Below are 18,957 nucleotides of genomic sequence, written 5' to 3' on the forward strand. Positions count from 1 at the left end.
CCTCAAGTCTCTAGAGGGAAGATTCATCAGATGATGGCTTTAAAGTCTTAGAATAATCATTTCTCACAGCATAGGGAGCCTTTATTCCTAACAGCCATGATTCAAAATGTTGGGCTGTAGATTCATTCATCATACTGTACAGACTTAAATGTCTCTGCATTCAGGTGAAGTAGATAGTTCTTTTTTATGTGTTCACCCCTGAGGATGACTGAGAATTCAAGCTGCCTTATCTCCCTCTCGCTTATCCACTTGTAGTGTGCATATCACTTCCTGACTGCCTCCCACTGAGGGAGTAGAATTTCTAGCAGCATTTAAGCCTGCCTCCTGCTACCAGCTCGCCTCAAAAGCTTAGCAAAGTCAGTCCTTGTCGGCCACTGGATTGAAGACAAAATGCTGCAGGAAGTGGTGTTGGAGGGCCAATAGATGTCACCCTCCGTATGGTCCAAATATCAAATACATTTGATCCAGGGCAGTGTTTGAGCCAACCAGCACTATCACATTGATTGGACAGAAGGGATTCATTTAAGCAACTTGCTGAGTTTTTCTAATATTTTCACTGTATTTTTTAAGATTCGATAAGGACCGTGGTGCAAATACATTTATTTAAAATAGATGAATGACACAAATACTTAGGGGAAGTTGACATTATTGTACATTCAGTATTTTGAGTAACAGTTGACCCAAACTAATCCCCTTTTATCTGCTGTCCTTCCTCTCTACTTCCTGAGGAACTAGCCCAGGAAGCATAAACCCAACTTCACAACAATGCTACTGTCACACCTGGGACATTGGTAGATCTACAGACCCATGTAGGAAACTCCATACAACACTATACACTAAATATTTAAAATACAACATCCAGAAATCATTAAACTGGCAAATCCTCTGCTAAGAAAAATAAAATACAACTGCAGACTTGAGATACCACAGAAACATATCAAAATTACATTAGCAACCTTCATGAATTATGTCTAGTTTTATCCTTATAGTGCAGATTTCCATTGTGTATCTCCATGAGTACAAGATAACCCAAAACACAGAGATCTATGTACAGTAAATCTAGCTACACTGGCAGGACTTAACAATCATATTGGACAACTGCTCCACCTGTGAAAACAAATTGCACATTCAGCTGACAGACATCAAGAAGAACCCAACAGCTGTGTTGACTATACGTAAGTATGTATTCAATTCAGTGAGGATGTTATGAACCTGATACATCCAACATAACGGTATTTACTGACCTTGTGTTGTCGTCCCACATAGTAGAGAATGGGTAGGGGCTCCAAGACCAGTGGAACACAACATGGTTGGGCAGAGGCTCCTGGGTTGTGGTGTTTGTACAGCGCTAATACCTGTGGCACAAAATGGGATTAGATGTCTGGAAGAACATTCTATCCAGCTCTGTATAGAGCATCAGTCACAGCCTGGGGCTATAGTGTGTTTGATGACTAAAATCGAACTGCACAGTGAACAGTAGGGTCCCTGACAGGTACCTGACTAGTAGCGTTACCTGGGAGTACTTGTTCTCTGTGTTCCATATGTAAGTGCAGGGGCCCATGCAGTAGTTGGCGTAGTAGCCAGTGGGTTCATTGATCCACTTCCAGCCCAGGTCCTTGCGGAAGTCAATGTAAAGTTTTCGCACACAGCAACTCTCTGATTGGCTAAGGGTTACACAGAGCTTCATTTTTTTAAACGTTTACTTTAACATTATGGTAATTTTGCGTAAACTCTTATCCGGAGCCAACTTTCCATGTTCACACTAAAGAGACAACAATAAAATTAATAGGTATGAATGTTGTCTTTGGACATTGGAATAACCAATAGACTCACTCCGAGCATATCTCTTCTGAGGTGGTTTGTCTCTTCTTCCGAGAGCTGAGCTGGCTATGGCGTTCCAAAGGAAGGGACATTAGTAAAATGTGAGGCATGTTGCTTGTTAATAACTTTTCTTGATCTCCCCTCGGCTTTTTCATTCCTATCGTGCAGAAAGAACACTGATACATCATTCAAGAAAGACATTCACAGTGGAGTTAGGAAACGGGTAGCTTGACCTAAATTCAGTAGTGAATATAAACTGCAAAAACCTGATATATTAAAGTTGAATTCCTCCGTTGATTTCCCACATTCACAATGCAACTTCAGTTGGAATCCTTGCTCTTCTTCTGTGAAATGTAATAACACAGTGGTGTCTAACATTTTAAAACCTAAATGAATGGGTCTATAGTTTTGCAGTAGCTGCAGTGATGTGTTGGACAGTTCTTCCACACACTTTGCCATGGGACTTGAGTCAGACTCAGATGTGTAGAAGGACAGGGTACTGTCAGTGATACACAATTATTACAGCACCCAAACGGACTTACCAGACCCATGCAGCCCCTCATTCAGAGTCTGGGTGACATCAAAGGACAGCCAGCGATTGTTCCATTCTTTGGAGACAAAATGAGACTTGATGTATCGTGTCGTGTCTCCAGTTAGCCTGTACAGTTCCAGCCTTTGCTCCCTGTCCCCATGCAAGCGGTTTTTTGTGATGAAGATACGGATCTCTGCTTGAGAGACACGTTGATCACTCCCTAGAACGGAGCGTATCTCAGACAGGTTGAAGACCATCTGGTTCTTACTGTTGTTCTCACCTGTGGAAGAAAGAGAATCTGTTTCTTAGTGACGGTTAGCGCTTTCCACTAGCTGACCTGTCACTACAAAAGAGGAGAGCAAAGGAGAGATTTATTTAACAGCGCTGGTAAACTATTGTGAATAGAACTTTATTTAAAGACACTTTCAGGGAGAGGCCAATACAGTTTCAGGTTTGGGTTGGCCTCAAATGCTATTCCGCCGGAGCTAAAATTACCACTGCAAGTCTGAAACAATAATTACACATTGACAGAGCCACCGGGGAAGAAAGACACAAGGGGAGCTGTGCCTCGTCAGGGCATTACGTTGAACCAGCCACATCAAACAGAGCCAATCAGAAGGCATGGCCCTGACAGCTTCTGGGTCAAACCTAACAGGCTCAGAGTTATTTCCGAGATGGCGAGTTTACACTGCGGAGACTCGTTCTGTGTTTTAGTCCAAAAAGGAGAAGGCTCTAGCAAAGGGGAGGAAACATCTGGTAGAAAGGGGTAAAAGGTTGAGGCAGCCCCGTGGTTACACAGCAGACGGGGCCATTGCAGTCAATTCAGCAAACCAATGGAAGGAACACCCATTTCCAGTCAACAACCTTATCTGAAGGACATAATTATACACATTTACATCCTAAAAATGGTCCACCAACAACCATTTCTAAATTCGCTTACTTGGAAAATAGAACTTAAAATGTATCTTATTCATAACATAAACTAGCGTCAACATCAGCTTGGTTGAACTAGCCTTGCTTAATAATAGGCATGTCTGCTTCGATTGAAAAGATTTCACCACAGCAGCCATTTTGGAATTGTACTTCTAGAATAGGGAGACAACGTGCAGAAAAACTAGCATTCTTTCAATCTTCTCCATATAACAGTTTGAATAATGGTACAATTTGTTGACAACCGTTGATGTAAAAATGGCTTCATAAAATAAATGAGATTGACTGATACCCCTCTCTTCTCGGCTCATCATCGGCTAGGAGGCTAGGAGAAGGACCGGCATGATCATGAAAAAGGCCGGATTATGATTACATCCCTGATAACCCTCACCATTTTCCTGTGTCACTCAAACCAGTGTGGTGACCAGTTTGACAGATGCTTTGCGGTATACATAACCACATTATTTCTGAGGGCAGGACCAATGTCGTAAGCATGTATCCTGACAGGAAGTGCCCCTTCCTGACAGCTGTTCAGATAACTAGAATAAACACACAATAATCATGAGGAAACCTCCTCTGTCCCATCCATGAGTCTCACCCTCCTTTCTAAGTAACAATATTGTCTAATATTATTTTACTCTGTTACATTTGAAGAAGGAAGACAAACATGACTAGCCTGGATATCAGTAGCACTTTAGAATGCTCCACATGGCCTGGACAATAACAAGGAATAAGCAAGGATTGGGATATTTAAAAGACTAGTACTCTGATTAAAAAATGTAATATGGGAGCCTTGATGAAAAACATGCCTCTGCCTCCGGCGCACATGTACTCCTGCAGCATGGGGTCAAACCCTGAGCCTGTAGCTCTTCCAGCAACAACTCTATCCTTTATCTTTCTTTTTCCAATGAAGAATAAATGGCAGATTATTTTAACAAAAAGCAAAAATGTCTATTTTCAAGCATATTCTATATCTAGTATGTATAATGTCACCTCCTTACTTTGGGTTGCTATGCAATTATTATGGTGAATGCCTGTGTTTAACTAAGGTTTCTATCTTAATCAACCTTTGAAGATCACCTGGAAACTTCCACCATTTAACAAGCCTATACTTGACTGAAGTAAGGCTAGAGAAGCGTATAACTTGCCATGACACAGAACCACAGAAGTTGCTGTCAATTGATATACATTTGATAACATTACAGTAACTGCCCACTGTTTCTCGATTCCCACAGTATGTAATGTGACCTGTAATTAGTGTGATGAGCATGAAGTTCTTCTGTTTCCAAAAAGCAAATTCAGTATGTTAAAAATAACCGTTTATATGTATAAAGGATGTGGGTGTAACCAACAGAATTGTCGGAGTATACAGATCATAAACACTGATTGGCCAATTTCTCCTCTTCTAGACTGCTGATCGGCCATCTCAAACACCTCAGGAAAATGACAACATCCTTCTGAGCATTTTTCCAAGGGTTTGTTTCAGATTTTTTGTGTTTTGTTAGTGTTTCTCTTTTCAGCATAATTTCACCATTGACCATAAATATGATTATAGGACAACATATGAGTCAACAACATAATGTGAGTATGAGTTATAGAATGTTAGCTTTTTAGTAAGGTTATCATTGGGCAGTTTTACATATAGTTTAATTTTTTCTGGTTTTCTACAGAAAAGTGTATACAACTGCAGAATTGTTTTAGTTATAGTAATGTTCCTGCTCTTTTGACCTTTTATTCTGAAGTTTTGAATTTGTGCTACCTAAATGTGCTACACTTATGATACTTTATATTACATTGTAAAAAGATATGTATTAACATAGTATTCATAACATAGTAGGATATGTTATGAATACAGTGTGTACTTAAGATCCCAGAACTGACATGGCAAAACACTCTACATGTCCGTCATTGGAAAGTACAGTGTGTCAGTTACCAGAAGGCAGGTCTAATGGGGAGGTCCTCAAAAACGATGTTAATCCAATTGTCACCCCTCTCCAAATCAAAGTCAAACATGGCTATCAGTGTTAAAATAATTTACTTGGTTTGGCCAAGTAAGTTGGCTGAGAACACATTCTCATTTATGACAAAGGAATATTTACAGGGGTCAGACAGGTCCAGCTGGAGTCTGAGGATGATTAGGTAGTTCTATTAGTACACATGCCAGCCTGGAAAAGTATGCTTGACCCCAGGGTTAACACCCCTGCTTTTAACTGCCATGGCATCTTCAGTGACCAAGCAGAGTCCAGCCGCTGATCCCATGTAAAAAACGAAAACATACACAGTGCAATGTTCCCTTCACCTCTCTGGCGCATTGGGATTAGATATTTAGTCCAATGGGAAGAATGCCCCTGGACACCTATCCAGGGATGGACCAGGACAGACCAGAACAGAACCGAACCTGTCTAGATTCAGGAACAAATCAGCAGTGGGATGCAGTGTGCTATGCCACAGGCAGTTCATAAACCATTACAACAATTTGTATCATACTTCGTTTTAATTATTATATATGTAGATACACTGAATATTAGAACCATACATCTACACTCACCTAAAGGATTATTAGGAACACCTGTTCAATTTCTCATTAATGCAATTATCTAATCAACCAATCACATGGCAGTTGCTTCAATGCATTTACGGGTGTGGTCCTGGTCAAGACAATCTCCTGAACTCCAAACTGAATGTCAGAATGGGAAAGAAAGGTGATTTAAGCGATTTTTGAGCGTGGCATGGTTGTTGGTGCCAGACGGGCAGGTCTGAGTATTTCACAATCTGCTAAGTTACTGGGATTTTCACGCACAACCATTTCTAGGGTTTACAAAGAATGGTGTGAAAAGGGAAAAACATCCAGTATGCGGCAGTCCTGTGGGTGAAAATGCCTTGTTGATGCTAGAGGTCAGTGTAATGGTGTGGGGGATGTTTTCTTGGCACACTTTAGGCCCCTTAGTGCCAATTGGGCATCGTTTTAATGCCACGGCCTACCTGAGCATTGTTTCTGACCATGTCCATCCCTTTATGACCACCATGTACCCATCCTCTGATGGCTACTTCCAGCAGGATAATGCACCATGTCACAAAGCTCGAATCATTTCAAATTGGTTTCTTGAACATGACAATGAGTTCACTGTACTGAAATTGCCACCACAGTCACCAGATCTCAACCCAATAGAGTATCTTTGGGATGTGGTGGAACGGGAGCTTCGTGCCCTGGATGTGCATCCCACAAATCTCCATCAACTGCAAGATGCTATCCTATCAATATGGGCCAACATTATTGATAGGATATAAGGCAGTTCTTAAGGCGAAAGGGGGTCAAACACAGTATTAGTATGGTGTTCCTAATAATCCTTTAGGTGAGTGTATAACGTGTATTTATTATGACCTGTCTCAGGAAGTCATATAACTGATGTAACCAGCAACACTAGACATTTCACCCCAGCTTGGAATTTCAATGCCCAATGAACCCCTAAGCTTCTAAACATTTTACCTCCAATATAATACATCAATTGGAAAGGATAGAAAAATAACATGTTGGGTGCTATAAGACTACAGTTCCACTATGCTCTATAAACGTGTCAGTTCCCGTGTGAGCGGGAGGTTATGTGCGCATGCAGAGAACATGTGGGGTTAAACATTTACAGTACTCACTTTGTTTCATGTTGAATTTGTGGACCTCTTTGGCAAAGTACGCTTCCTGCATTGCATCCGAAGTGGGCGTCACAAATGAGTGTACCTGCTCTTCACTCAACTCCACTGTGCTGTTGTAGATGGACATCAGAGAAGGTGGGACTTCCTCTAGGTCTTCCTCCTGGTCAATCTCTGGCTCCTTGGGCAACCGCAACTTGCTTAGTATCTGTCCACGGATGGCCTCTATGCGTTTCCTCTTCACCATCTCCAGGTCCATAGACTTACAGGTGGATAGGGTTTCACTCCGGCACACGTATTCCATGACCAGCAAGGCAACCAGCATCAAACACTCTGCCCTCATGGCACTTTAAACACGATTTCTAAGACAGCAGGTTATCGGAGTTGACTGTTATGTGGATTTACCGTTCTGTTTGATCTTGCTGATGCCTGTTGCATAAATAGCTGATTTCAACAAACTTCTCTTTCTGCAGTCACAATTCTCACACACACCCATGAAACTCCAGGTTCTCAAGTTCAGCTCCTACAAGACTGGCACACACACGCTCCGAAGACAATGGAGAAGCACCACATAGAGATCACCACCAAAAAGAGCTCAGCCTGGACTGAGTCACTGTCTCACTGGTGTGGCGCCTTAGCCTCTCACAGTGCTCCCTAGAGGCAGTCTCAATTCATGAATGAAATACAGAATGCATTACTCCCTAGGTCACGAATACACACCAGAAAAAATAACCAACAAACTCTTAGAAAAGCCTCAGTAATCCGTGAGATGCATGTTCATTTCAGCGATAATGCACATTTGGGGTAAATGTTTTCTCTTTCTAATTTCAGTCAGCCTAATCCTTCATTTGTCAATCAGATTGACAGCTTTATGATTAACAGACACATTTCTAAACCAGTTTTACATAAAATAGATGCAAACAACATACGCAAATGCATTTAACAAAAATAACCTCCTAGCTATTCAGTTTACTTCCATTTCTCTATTGCCAATGCTGTCATTTATTAGACCCACTTTCACATCCTAAATTTGCCAGTTAACTCAAGACCATGATCCACCACAAAAAAGAGAAAAATCTTAACACCAACAAGAAACTCACCCAAAGTTAAAGCACAAGAACATCTGCTCATTTTCTAGTATTGGCTGTGTCTAAATCCAATGAGTTGAAGTTATGTTACAATAGGTTTCAGACAAAAACAACTCAATAAACAAAACACTGTACAAAATTTCCTATCAGACTACTGTTCAGATATTCATAGCGCTGTGAGTTTCACAAGCCATCAACCACAATTTTTTATCGCAGTTCCTGTTGCCTTTGTATTTAGTTTTTCTCAATTCACTAAAACAGTTTGAAGTCGAGGAAGTGAGCAGCATTGCCAAAGATCTGCCGTTTAAAGCACTTTGTGTACTGTTTTATAGCAAAACTGTTAGCTTTGATATAAGGCAATACACATGAAATAACTTAAATGATTAACAGCCTTGTTAAAAACCAACCTGGATGTGCTAGGAACAGTCTTATCCACAGGGTTATCCATACTGCCATGGGTACATAATATATTATAATTAGTTGGGTTTTACTCATGTCCACAATCTATTATAAACTGATGAGTACTGCAAGTAACAATGTGCAGTTGATGAGTAAATTAATCATCTCAAACAAAAATAAATCCTTGCCAGCCGACATAATATCTTTACAGCAAATGTATTTCAGTGAGGTTAAAGGCCACAGGAGCACAGGTTTGGACACATTGTATTTATTTATTTACATCATTTTACTATATAAAAACACAAGAAGTTAATAGAAAAGTATAAAATTGAAATGACAATACAGTATAAAATCTGGTATGCATTGGTTGTATTTTTTTAAATAAAATCTTAGTTATATAAACGTTATTAAAAAAGATATTGACGATCAGAAAGGCAGACGGTGGTTAAAGGCTCACTTGCACCCCCGAGTGGAGAAAGACACCCATTTTCATGTAGGATTCTCTCACTATTCCTGCCACAACAACACATCTCACAGGGCTGAACACCTCAAATAACCGGTCAGCCTTGCTTCATGTAGCCCAATGCGGATTTGGTGAAAATCCCCACCACCCCCACTCTCTAACAATACAGTGCTTAATTCATGGCTCCCTGCATTCGCCCTTCGCTTAGTCCAATCTCTCCCCATTTCAGCTCTCTACGCCGTATCTGTCAAAGTGTCGCATGATTATGCCAAGCTCCAGCTCCACAGTGCCCATAGCCACCGTGTGCAGCCTATATCTGTCCGCCCCGCTGTATATGAGGTCCGGGGAGCGCAACTGGGGGCCTCCGCCCACAAAGGTCTGAGCGATCTGCTCCTGCCAGGATCCCAGCGGTCTCCAGGTCACACAGCTGACGTGATGGTGCCCTGGGCTGGAGGGCACATGACAGTATCCATACCCATAAAGCTCACACCGGCCGAAGGAATCCTGGTGCCAAACCTGTAGGTGAAGCTTAGGCCAGCCTAAATAATGAGAAGAGATGTCGAATTAGACTTATTCTTTTTATAACCCTGAAAGCTTGTCATAGCGCACAGAGCTACGTATAGTGTGCATCTTTGGATTCACTCTGTGAGGTACTGCTATTTTGATACTGCGAGGTGGTTAATTATTTACCCTGCAGTCCTTTAGTGGTGTAGTGGATATCAATGGGATGACTCCAGTATGCCATGTCACCTGTCGAAGGCAAATCCACTTGGGTCTGACCCTCCTTCAAGCCAGAGAGAAGTCTCCATGCCCCCCCTAACATAACGAACAGATACGTTGTTGGAAACAGAACATCACAATCATAACGGATGAGGTCAAATGAAATGCTTTAAAGAATCATTGGAATATAAATAACGACAGACACCTGTATGAATTCCCCACTTGCAGAAGAGACTATTCTGAGGGAAGCCACTAGCCCCGACAATCTGACCGATAATGTGCAACTCCGCCATTACCGCTGTCTCTGCAGCTCCTTTGCCTGTAGAGCACACGGTCACATGTAATTGAATGTCTCTGTTTACGTTGTCCGTGCAGCGGCCAGGTGGTATCAACAATGTTTTATTATTATCTGAATCAGGGATTAGCTAGCTTGTTAAAGTTAGCTAGCTAACGTTAGCATTGTCAAAAGATAACATATTGTAGCTAGATGGCCTGAATATTTTTATTAGCTAGCATCTGATTGACATTTTTGTTGAATCATTACATTTGAGAAACAATGCCAGAAAAAAACTAAAGTAATTGCAAAAGCATAGCTCACATTACCCACTGATTCACTCAGATGAAAACGCCGAGGCCATGATCCTAATTTCCTTGGCAACCAAACAGGAAACTACGGAAACTCACAAGAGACCGCGGAACGTCGGTGAATAGCGGGAATTCTACATCTATATTTTCACAATCGATTGTTTGCATGGATGCATGCATAGCCCTGTTGCAGTTTTACATTTCCTCAGTCCAATTAGATTCTGTGGAAAAATCAGCACAATAGTGTGGTCGACTGTATACGTTTCTGTCAATAAAATGTACTAGGAAACACTAGCCTGCATATTGCTCCTTGCTAATCCCATATGGAAAATAAATATATTTCTGCAATGCAAAATTTAGGAAATTTATGTAGAATACACTCACCTAAAGAATTATTAGGAACACCATAATAATACTGTGTTTGACCCCCTTTCGCCTTCAGAACTGCCTTAATTCTACGTGGCATTGATTCAACAAGGTGCTGAAAGCATTCTTTAGAAATATTGGCCCATAATGATAGGATAGCATCTTGCAGTTGATGGAGATTTGTGGGATGCACATCCAGGGCATGAAGCTCCCGTTCCACCACATCCCAAAGATGCTCTATTGGGTTGAGATCTGGTGACTGTGGGGGCCATTTCAGTACAGTGAACTCATTGTCATGTTCAAGAAACCAATTTGAAATGATTCGAGCTTTGTGACATGGTGCATTATCCTGCTGGAAGTAGCCATCAGAGGATGGGTACATGGTGGTCATAAAGGGATGGACATGCTCAGAAACATTGCTCAGGTAGGCCGTGGCATTAAAACGATGCCCAATTGGCACTAAGGGGCCTAAAGTGTGCCAAGAAAACATCTCCCACACCATTACACCACCACCACCAGCCTGCACAGTGGTAACAAGGCATGATGGATCCATGTTCTCATTCTGTTTACGCCAAATTCTGACTCTACCATCTAAATGTCTCAACAGAAATCGAGACTCATCAGACCAGGCAACATTCTTCCAGTCTTCAACTGTCCAATTTTGGTGAGCTCGTGCAAATTGTAGCCTCTTTTTCCTATTTGTAGTAGAGTTGAGTGGTACCCGGTGGGGTCTTCTGCTGTTGTAGCCCATCCGCCTCAAGGTTGCACGTGTTATGGCTTCACAAATGCTTTGCTGCATACCTCGGTTGTAACGAGTGGTTATTTCAGTCAAAGTTGCTCTTCTATCAGCTTGAATCAGTCGGCCCATTCTCCTCTGACCTCTAGCATCAACAAGGCATTTTCGCCCACAGGACTGCCGCATACTGGATGTTTTTCCCTTTTCACACCATTCTTTGTAAACCCTAGAAATGGTTGTGCGTGAAAATCCCAGTAACTGAGCAGATTGTGAAATACTCAGACCGGCCCGTCTGGCACCAACAACCATGCCACGATCAAAAATGCTTAAATCACCTTTCTTTCCCATTCTGACATTCAGTTTGGAGTTCAGGAGATTGTCTTGACCAGGACCACACCCGTAAATGCATTGAAGCAACTGCCATATGATTGGTTGATTAGATAATTGCATTAATGAGAAATTGAACAGGTGTTCCTAATAATCCTTTAGGTGAGTGTATATGATGAATATATGTCGAATACATTCAAATTAAATCAAAATACATTTCAGGTTTCAAAATGCATTTTAGCTTTTATTCCGAAATTTATTTGAAAATGTATAAATACAATTCAGTTTTGTCCAAATGTATTTCACCGTCAACAATGCTTTCATTACAATTGTTATGTATTATAGAAAATACATTACAAAATGTATTTTGAAGCCCATATTAAAATGCATTTGTCAGATCCTGTGAAAGTAAAAAGATGAAATGTTATTATCGTCGTATTGATTATATCCCATCTTGGTATTGAAACACATTTTATAGATATACATTACCAAAATAAATGTAATCTTATTGTCACTCTTACAGTCACAAATATAGTCTAATCTACTAAGGTAAAACCCTAACGTAATAATTATGTTTTGGAGCAGTGGATAGTGCACCTGTCTGTGGAACGTAAAGTAGCAGGTTCGAAACACCATTTAGCCAAAGGTGCATTATATTTAGACACGCATTAAAAAATACATATCAAATAAAAAATGTATAAATATATTTAAGCAGCCAATTAAAAAAATGTTGACATATATTTACCAAATGTATTCAGGAATATATTTTCTAAATGTGTTCGGAAATATATTTTCCAAATGTATTCAAAAATATATTTTAAATACATTTATTTTCCATATGGGATTGGGTAAAAGAGACAAGAAAACATTTTCCATTGGGCCTGGCATTTTATTAAGCCACATTTAACCAACAAAATATAAATCCTCTCAGCTAACACATTGCAGAGAAAAATCCAAGGAGGTGTGGGGCAAATCGTTGAAAAGAGAAGGTATGATTACATGACAATACAAACAGTAGGACTATGAAAAAAGCCATGATCTGTCCACATCCAGAGACTAGGTTGAAACCAATAAATCAAACATAACATCATATGGAGCTCCCACGTTTTCTATCAGCACATATGACTAACAAAGAGGGAAGCAATAACAGGTGTTTTGTCTTTGTATTTTTATTGGATGGAAAGGAACATACCTTCATGTTAGTGAAGTCAAATTATTAATTAGTCACATGCACAGTCAAACAGAAGTCAATAGAGAGTGTAGCGAAAGTTTGGGTTTTTAGTTTCTGCAGTCGTTGGAAGAGGAAAAAAAGAGGAAACAAATAGACAACGTATCAATGATCAGAAAAGTAATGCTCGATGGGTGAAAGAGAAAAAGAAAACAAGAGACGATTTCTACAATGTAAATACAACGTAGACATCAAATGTCATCACTCCCCCTAAAATGAAAACCCCCCACAGTCGAATGCTTCAAAGTCAGAGTCTGCCCCCTCAAAGTCAAAGCTGTGGAAGTGAGGAGAGTCAACATTCTGGTTGCAGGAGTGGTAAGTTCCGGCTGGGCCCAGGTCAGAGTAGTCTGTGGTGGGTGGCAGGTCACAAGGTCTTACGTCAGCACTGACAGGAGGGCAGGCACCCAAGTAGCCCATAGCGGAGGAAGCAGCAGTCCCGCCTGTCAGCAAATAAACAGCCCTCACTGCCCGGACATCATGGCTGTTGCCATGGCGCAGACAGCCCACTGAACGACTGCTCCCTTTGTTCCTCTTCATGCGAGAAGACTTGTTGCCTGTGGTAAAGATTGGAGACACAACCTGTCAGGCACATCAGGCTGAGGTTAATTTTAATTTAAAAGTGAATCAATTCAGGAAATGTATACAGTGTGCTGGCTTTTTTCATAAGCGGATAGAGTGACTTTTATAGTTTATAAATTCAGACAATATTTATTACATATTTTTATGGTATGTAAAAAAAAAATTTTGTAGCGAAATAATAAAATGTTTAATAGTAATGTCCAGTAACTTTGTATTCTCACCTTTATCCTTTTGTGGAGTGTCATCTATGGTTGCCTCAGAATAGTTTGGTCCAGGAGAATTTGGCCCAGGATAGGCTGGTCCAGGATAGTTTGGCCCAGGAGAGTTTGGCCCAGGATAGGTTGGTCCATGATAGTTTGGTCCAGGAGAGTTTGGCCCAGGATAGGTTGGTCCAGGATAGTTTGGCCCAGGAGAGTTTGTCCCAGGATAAATTGGCCCTGGAGATTTTGGCCCAGAACAATTTGGCCCAGGATAGTTTGGCCCTGGAGAGTTTGATCCAGGAGAGTTTGGTCCAGGAGAGTTTGGTGTAGGAGAGTTTGGTGTAGGAGATAAAACCTCCATGTCACTGAGTGGTGGTGTTGGAGGATCTCTGTCATTAATGGGGTCTGGGAGAGGGTCTCTGTCGGTGATGCATGGGGTCAAAGCATGATGGCGTCGACAGGAGTACACAGGTGATGATACACACTGTAGAGGCATAAAATATGAAGCTGTGATATCAAACCTCTGAAGGACAGTACTCTACGTCTTGCAATACAATCGCCCACAGTCACAAAAATGAGGAGGATGAATTAAAATTACGTTTAAGTAGACATACCTCTCGTACTTTCTTCAGCATGTTGACCCATTGGCTAAACACATAATATAACAGATTACTACTTCAGATGTACAACTCATAACATAGCATCAATGTGAAATTAAATACAATTTAAAATGTTTAATGTTGCATAGTTTTGTCAACTGAACCAATCCCCATCCCTGCCCATCCCAATCCCCATCCCTGCCCATCCCAATCCCAATCCCCATCCCTGCCCATCCCTATCCCTATCCCCATCCCCAACCCCATCCCCATCCCCATCCCAATCCCTGCCCATCCCAATCCCATCCCTGCCCATCCCCATCCCTGCCCACCTCAATCCCAATCCCTATCCCCATCCCTGCCCATCCCAATCCCTATCCCCATCACTGCCCATCCCAATCCCTGTCCATCCCAATCCCATCCCTGCCCCTCCCCATCCCTGCCCATCCCAATCCCCATCCCCATCCCCATCCCTGCCCATCCCAATCTCAAATCCCCATCCCATCCCAATACCCATCCCTGTCCAGGCTCTGTTGTCCTGCCAACCCACCTGCAGTTCTCTGCATTATCAGCCAGCAGCAGCAGGAACTTCTCCTGAGGTAGGATCAGTGCAAAGCAGCAGTCCCTTCGTCCTCCAGAGGGCAGCTTGGGTAGGTCCAGGATCTCCCTGCCCTCCACAATGGCCTCACAACCCCCCTGCAACGCCACCATGTGGTCCGGAGGGGACACTGCATCGCGACTCATCAGCAAACAGCCGTCAGCAGTCAAAATGAGATACCTCTGCTTCCATTGTTTAAACATAAAGCCACCTTGACATAAGAGTTTGAGGTTGGTGGTGGAATAAGGGGACAAGAACAAGGGAAAAAATGAATAAGTGATGGTGAGATAGCAGATCAAAGACAATTTAGAGGCACTCAGGACTACATACTATTGTTTTACAACCGTGCTTCCAAAAATGCAATTATGTGCAAATAATTTAAACCCTATATTCAATAGAATATAGTACAAAGACAACATATGAAATGTTGAAACTGAGAGATATAATTATTTCTGGAAATATAATGTACTGTTTATGCCCACTTTGAATTTGATGCCAGCAACACATTTCAAAAATCCTGGGACAGGGGCAACAAAAGACTGGAAACGTTGTGTAATGCAAAAGAGACCTGGTCGAACATCTCACAACTAATAAGGTTAATTGGCAACAAGTCAGTAACATAATCCCAGAGAGGATTTGTCTGTCAGAAAAAAAGATGGGGAGGTGATCACCTCTCTGTGAAAGACTGAGCAGGCAAATAGTGCAATAATTAAATAATAAAGTTTCTCAACGTAAAATTACAAAGAGTTTGGGGATCTCCTCATCTACAGTACATAATATCATTAAAAGATTCAGAGAGAAATCTCTGTACACAAGGGACAAAGCCGAAAACCAATATTGGGTGGTTGTGATCTTCGGGCCCTCAGGCAACACTGCTTTAAAAACAGACACGATTCTGTAGTGGACGTCACTTCATGGGCACAAGAACATTTCCGAAAACCATTTGTCTGTGAACACAGTATGTCGCTGCATCCACAAATGCAAGTTAAAACTAATCCATGCAAAGAAGAAACCATATATAAACAAGATCCAGAAACGCCATGCCTTCTCCTAGCCCTAGCTCATTTAAGATGGACTGATGCAAAGTGGTCTGACAAATCAAAATTTGAAAATATTTTTGGGAATCACGGACGCCACATCCTCTGGACTAAAGTGGATTGGGACCATCCGGCTAATGCTGAACAATATATACAGGTTTTGGAGCAAGATATGCTGCAGTCCAGAAGATGTATTTTTCAGGGAAGGTCTTGCTTATTTCAGCAAGAAAATATCAAACCCAATCTGCATGTTCTGCACAAAAGCATGGCCCGGTAGTAAAAATTAGTAAAGATTTGCCGCATTATGAAACAAAAAATACAACAAAGGAGACCCCAAACTGTTGAGCAGCTGAAATCCTATATCAAGCAACAATAGGAAATCATTTCACTTTCAAAACTACAGCAATTGGTCTCCTTATTTCCTAAACACTTACAGAGTATAGTTAAAATAAGAGGTGATACAACACAGTGGTAAACATGCCACTATCCCAATTTTTTTTTAATGTTTTGCAAGCATCAAATGTTTTTTCCAAAAACAAGAACATTTCTCAAAATGTAATATGTTGTCTTTGTACTATTTTCTATTAAATTTAAGGATACATGGTTTGCATATCATTGCATGCTGTTTTTATTTGCATCTTACACAGCGACCCAACTTTTTTGGAAACAGGGTTGTAGAGTAGAAACACGGAACATGCAAAGCGTATTAACAGGATCAACCTAAATTTGTCACAATGACAAATATGGCAATAGGGGCAGTGTGCCAGTGGATTCAAACATTCTGACTGTCTGATGGCAATTCTCCCATCCATTGGGATTAAAACCAGACAGATGTGAGGAGGATCAAGAGACTTAGGGGGCCGGACCAAACACACTATGCTGACTATAGCATGCACGTCAACTATGGTCAACATAGACACACATCTGAATTCTGTCAGCACATCAGGAGATGTCAGGGCGCAGAACAATTCCAACAGTCCAGGAGGCAATCGTAAGAGCTGCCGAGCAATTCATGTTCGACCCATTACCCTTTAACTGGGACATGACGTAAAGATGATGACACACTGTGGTTACATCAGGTGGTGGCCCAGATAAGTGATAAAAATGTGTGTGAACACTCTATGACATCTGTGATGTGCTAGGACCTACTAATCTATTCATTATCTCTTTCTACCCTACACTATCAGTGCCAGACCATCAAATCACTTCCTGTTTACTTCTGCATTTGCCAGACTAATTCCATGTGACGGAACACAACGCATGTTGGTGTGTCAACAGAAGCGTTTCCTGTGTTTCTTCACAGCATGCACATTCTATTGATGCGGTTAATTCTATGGTTTTCAACTTTGAGCATGGGGCCTTGAGTGCTGCTGGCTTTTTATCTTTTTATTCTGCCTGACAGTTAATTGTATTCACCTGTTGCTGATTAGAGGGCAAACATCAATACCAGAAATACTCTGGGAAAGCCTGGAGTTGAGAACCACTACTCTAAAGCACAATGATAACACAGTAGTTAATCACCAGACATACTGCAGATTGTAAGTCCTTTCCCAAGTGTCATATTACAAATGAAACCTTTCGGTTTATTGTATGAATATTTCATACAGATTTTACATTTCTGTTAATCCTGTCGCAAAACTGACATGTGAATAAAACAAAAACTTGTATATGTACTGAAATAAAAAATAGGAGTAATAAAGCTACTACAAGCAAAGAAAGAAAGCTTTTTGAAAGTAAAGAATGGATAAATAATCTTACCATACTTTCTGAGAAATCCACGGTGAATCCCTGCAACACTCATGTTTAATGGTCATCAGAGACACGAGATGGCAAGAGTGTAGTGAGTGTATTTGTATGTTTGGTTTGTTTCAGTGCTGAGGCATAATCCTCATTCATCTGTAGCTTCCCACACAGGCGCAGTTCAGAACCTTGGAATGGGATTGGGTTTACTGCCTTTGGACAAGCTAAGCACACACATGTAAACAACACATGTCAGTCCAAATCTAAAGTTTAAAGCTGTGCTATGAACAATTATTTCCGATGAAAGGCTCCTAACCTCTCTTCAATTAAGCTGTTTGATATATTTAATTATTTTACTTGCATGCATCTCACCCTTTCGTGAAAATCACTGAAACACAAACTATGTATCAGACATTTGAGTCCTCAGTAAAGGGGCGTTGTGGAAGCTACATTTGATTATCACATCTCACCTGAATTCAACCACGGCCCCTGGTGGTCAACTGCAGACATTACATTAACAGTGTCTCGCTGCCTTGTCACCATGGCCACAGATTACGGCCATGGCCAGAAAAGTCTTTCTCTCTCCAGATGGTTTGTTGGAGCAGAAATGGACAGACTGATCCCCTTGTTAATCTTTAATAAACTATGTGAATGTGGCAGCATGAATCCCACACAGTCATTTTAAAATATTCATAGATATTAAAGGGGGGAGTCAGCAGTTGAAATGACGACAGTGTTCTCTGTCCCTATTTCTGAAAAATGATAACGAATGTGGGTGCACGGACTATCATATGAACCTTGTCATTTCAACCGTATTTTGGTAATCGTACTTTGGTTAAAGCAAGCTAATATTTTGGTCTCTAGACGGGTCCAACAGTTCAACTAAGTCCAACTAACTCGTGTTCATTTCACTAGTAAGTCTATGGTGTCATGAGTGTTTTCAAGTACCCCCTTTGAAGAGGCCAAGGTCCTAGTACCCCTGGTTGGGAACCATTGCTACACCAACCTAGGATACTCTAAGGCAACCAAAAAATCATTACATTTTTGTGTAATTTGTTATTTAGATCAAGATATGAGAATTATTAAAATTAAAATGTAATTTAACACAAACACTAGCTTAGTGCTATCAAGTATCTTAGGTTACATACTTACATAGTTGCTCTTTTGGATCAAGGTACAGTATAAACAATCCAGAAGCCCCAAGACTGAGCTAACACCTAAGGCACTAAGGCACAACAGGATTTGTGCCTAATCTGAAAATCAAACCTTAGATCCAATACCATACAAGTATGCAGATCTGAGATTATGGTGAAATACGGACCGTGGAATCTACACCAAACCCATTAGATGGCAATTTGGAATTATTA

The 18,957-nt window shown here is 41.1% G+C and overlaps 3 protein-coding genes across 5 annotated transcripts; all 3 read right to left on the reverse strand.

The window, feature by feature from the left end:
- Positions 1-580: 580 nt before the first annotated feature.
- Positions 581-8,220, reverse strand: LOC105010856 (transforming growth factor beta-1 proprotein). The gene is made up of 7 exons (XM_010870513.5): positions 6,932-8,220; positions 2,364-2,633; positions 2,088-2,165; positions 1,834-1,978; positions 1,514-1,664; positions 1,245-1,355; positions 581-1,107 (listed from the first exon to the last, which is right to left on the reverse strand). Exons 1-7 carry the CDS (start codon positions 7,269-7,271, stop codon positions 1,060-1,062), a joined length of 1,143 nt encoding a protein of 380 aa, XP_010868815.1. The 5' UTR covers positions 7,272-8,220; the 3' UTR covers positions 581-1,059.
- A 436-nt stretch (positions 8,221-8,656) lies between these two features.
- b9d2 (B9 domain containing 2) lies at positions 8,657-10,308 on the reverse strand. 3 transcript variants are annotated; one of them, XM_010870512.4, is made up of 4 exons: positions 10,206-10,308; positions 9,804-9,917; positions 9,569-9,694; positions 8,657-9,417 (listed from the first exon to the last, which is right to left on the reverse strand). In XM_010870512.4, the coding sequence occupies exons 2-4, from the start codon at positions 9,889-9,891 to the stop codon at positions 9,104-9,106; spliced, it is 528 nt and encodes a 175-aa protein (XP_010868814.1). In that variant the 5' UTR covers positions 9,892-9,917; positions 10,206-10,308; the 3' UTR covers positions 8,657-9,103. The 3 variants fall into 3 exon arrangements, with proteins under 3 accessions (XP_010868814.1, XP_010868813.1, XP_010868811.1); XM_010870511.5 differs by having other exon boundaries at positions 10,197-10,304; XM_010870509.5 differs by having other exon boundaries at positions 8,658-9,417; positions 10,202-10,305.
- A 2,188-nt stretch (positions 10,309-12,496) lies between these two features.
- On the reverse strand, positions 12,497-17,894 carry LOC105010854 (splicing factor, arginine/serine-rich 19-like). The gene is made up of 5 exons (XM_010870508.3): positions 17,609-17,894; positions 14,766-15,024; positions 14,234-14,267; positions 13,641-14,103; positions 12,497-13,394 (listed from the first exon to the last, which is right to left on the reverse strand). The coding sequence occupies exons 1-5, from the start codon at positions 17,649-17,651 to the stop codon at positions 13,051-13,053; spliced, it is 1,143 nt and encodes a 380-aa protein (XP_010868810.2). The 5' UTR covers positions 17,652-17,894; the 3' UTR covers positions 12,497-13,050.
- Between the last annotated feature and the right edge of the window lie 1,063 nt (positions 17,895-18,957).

Source organism: Esox lucius, chromosome 7 (genome assembly GCF_011004845.1).
Source record: "Esox lucius isolate fEsoLuc1 chromosome 7, fEsoLuc1.pri, whole genome shotgun sequence".
Classification (NCBI taxonomy): Eukaryota; Metazoa; Chordata; class Actinopteri; order Esociformes; family Esocidae; genus Esox; species Esox lucius.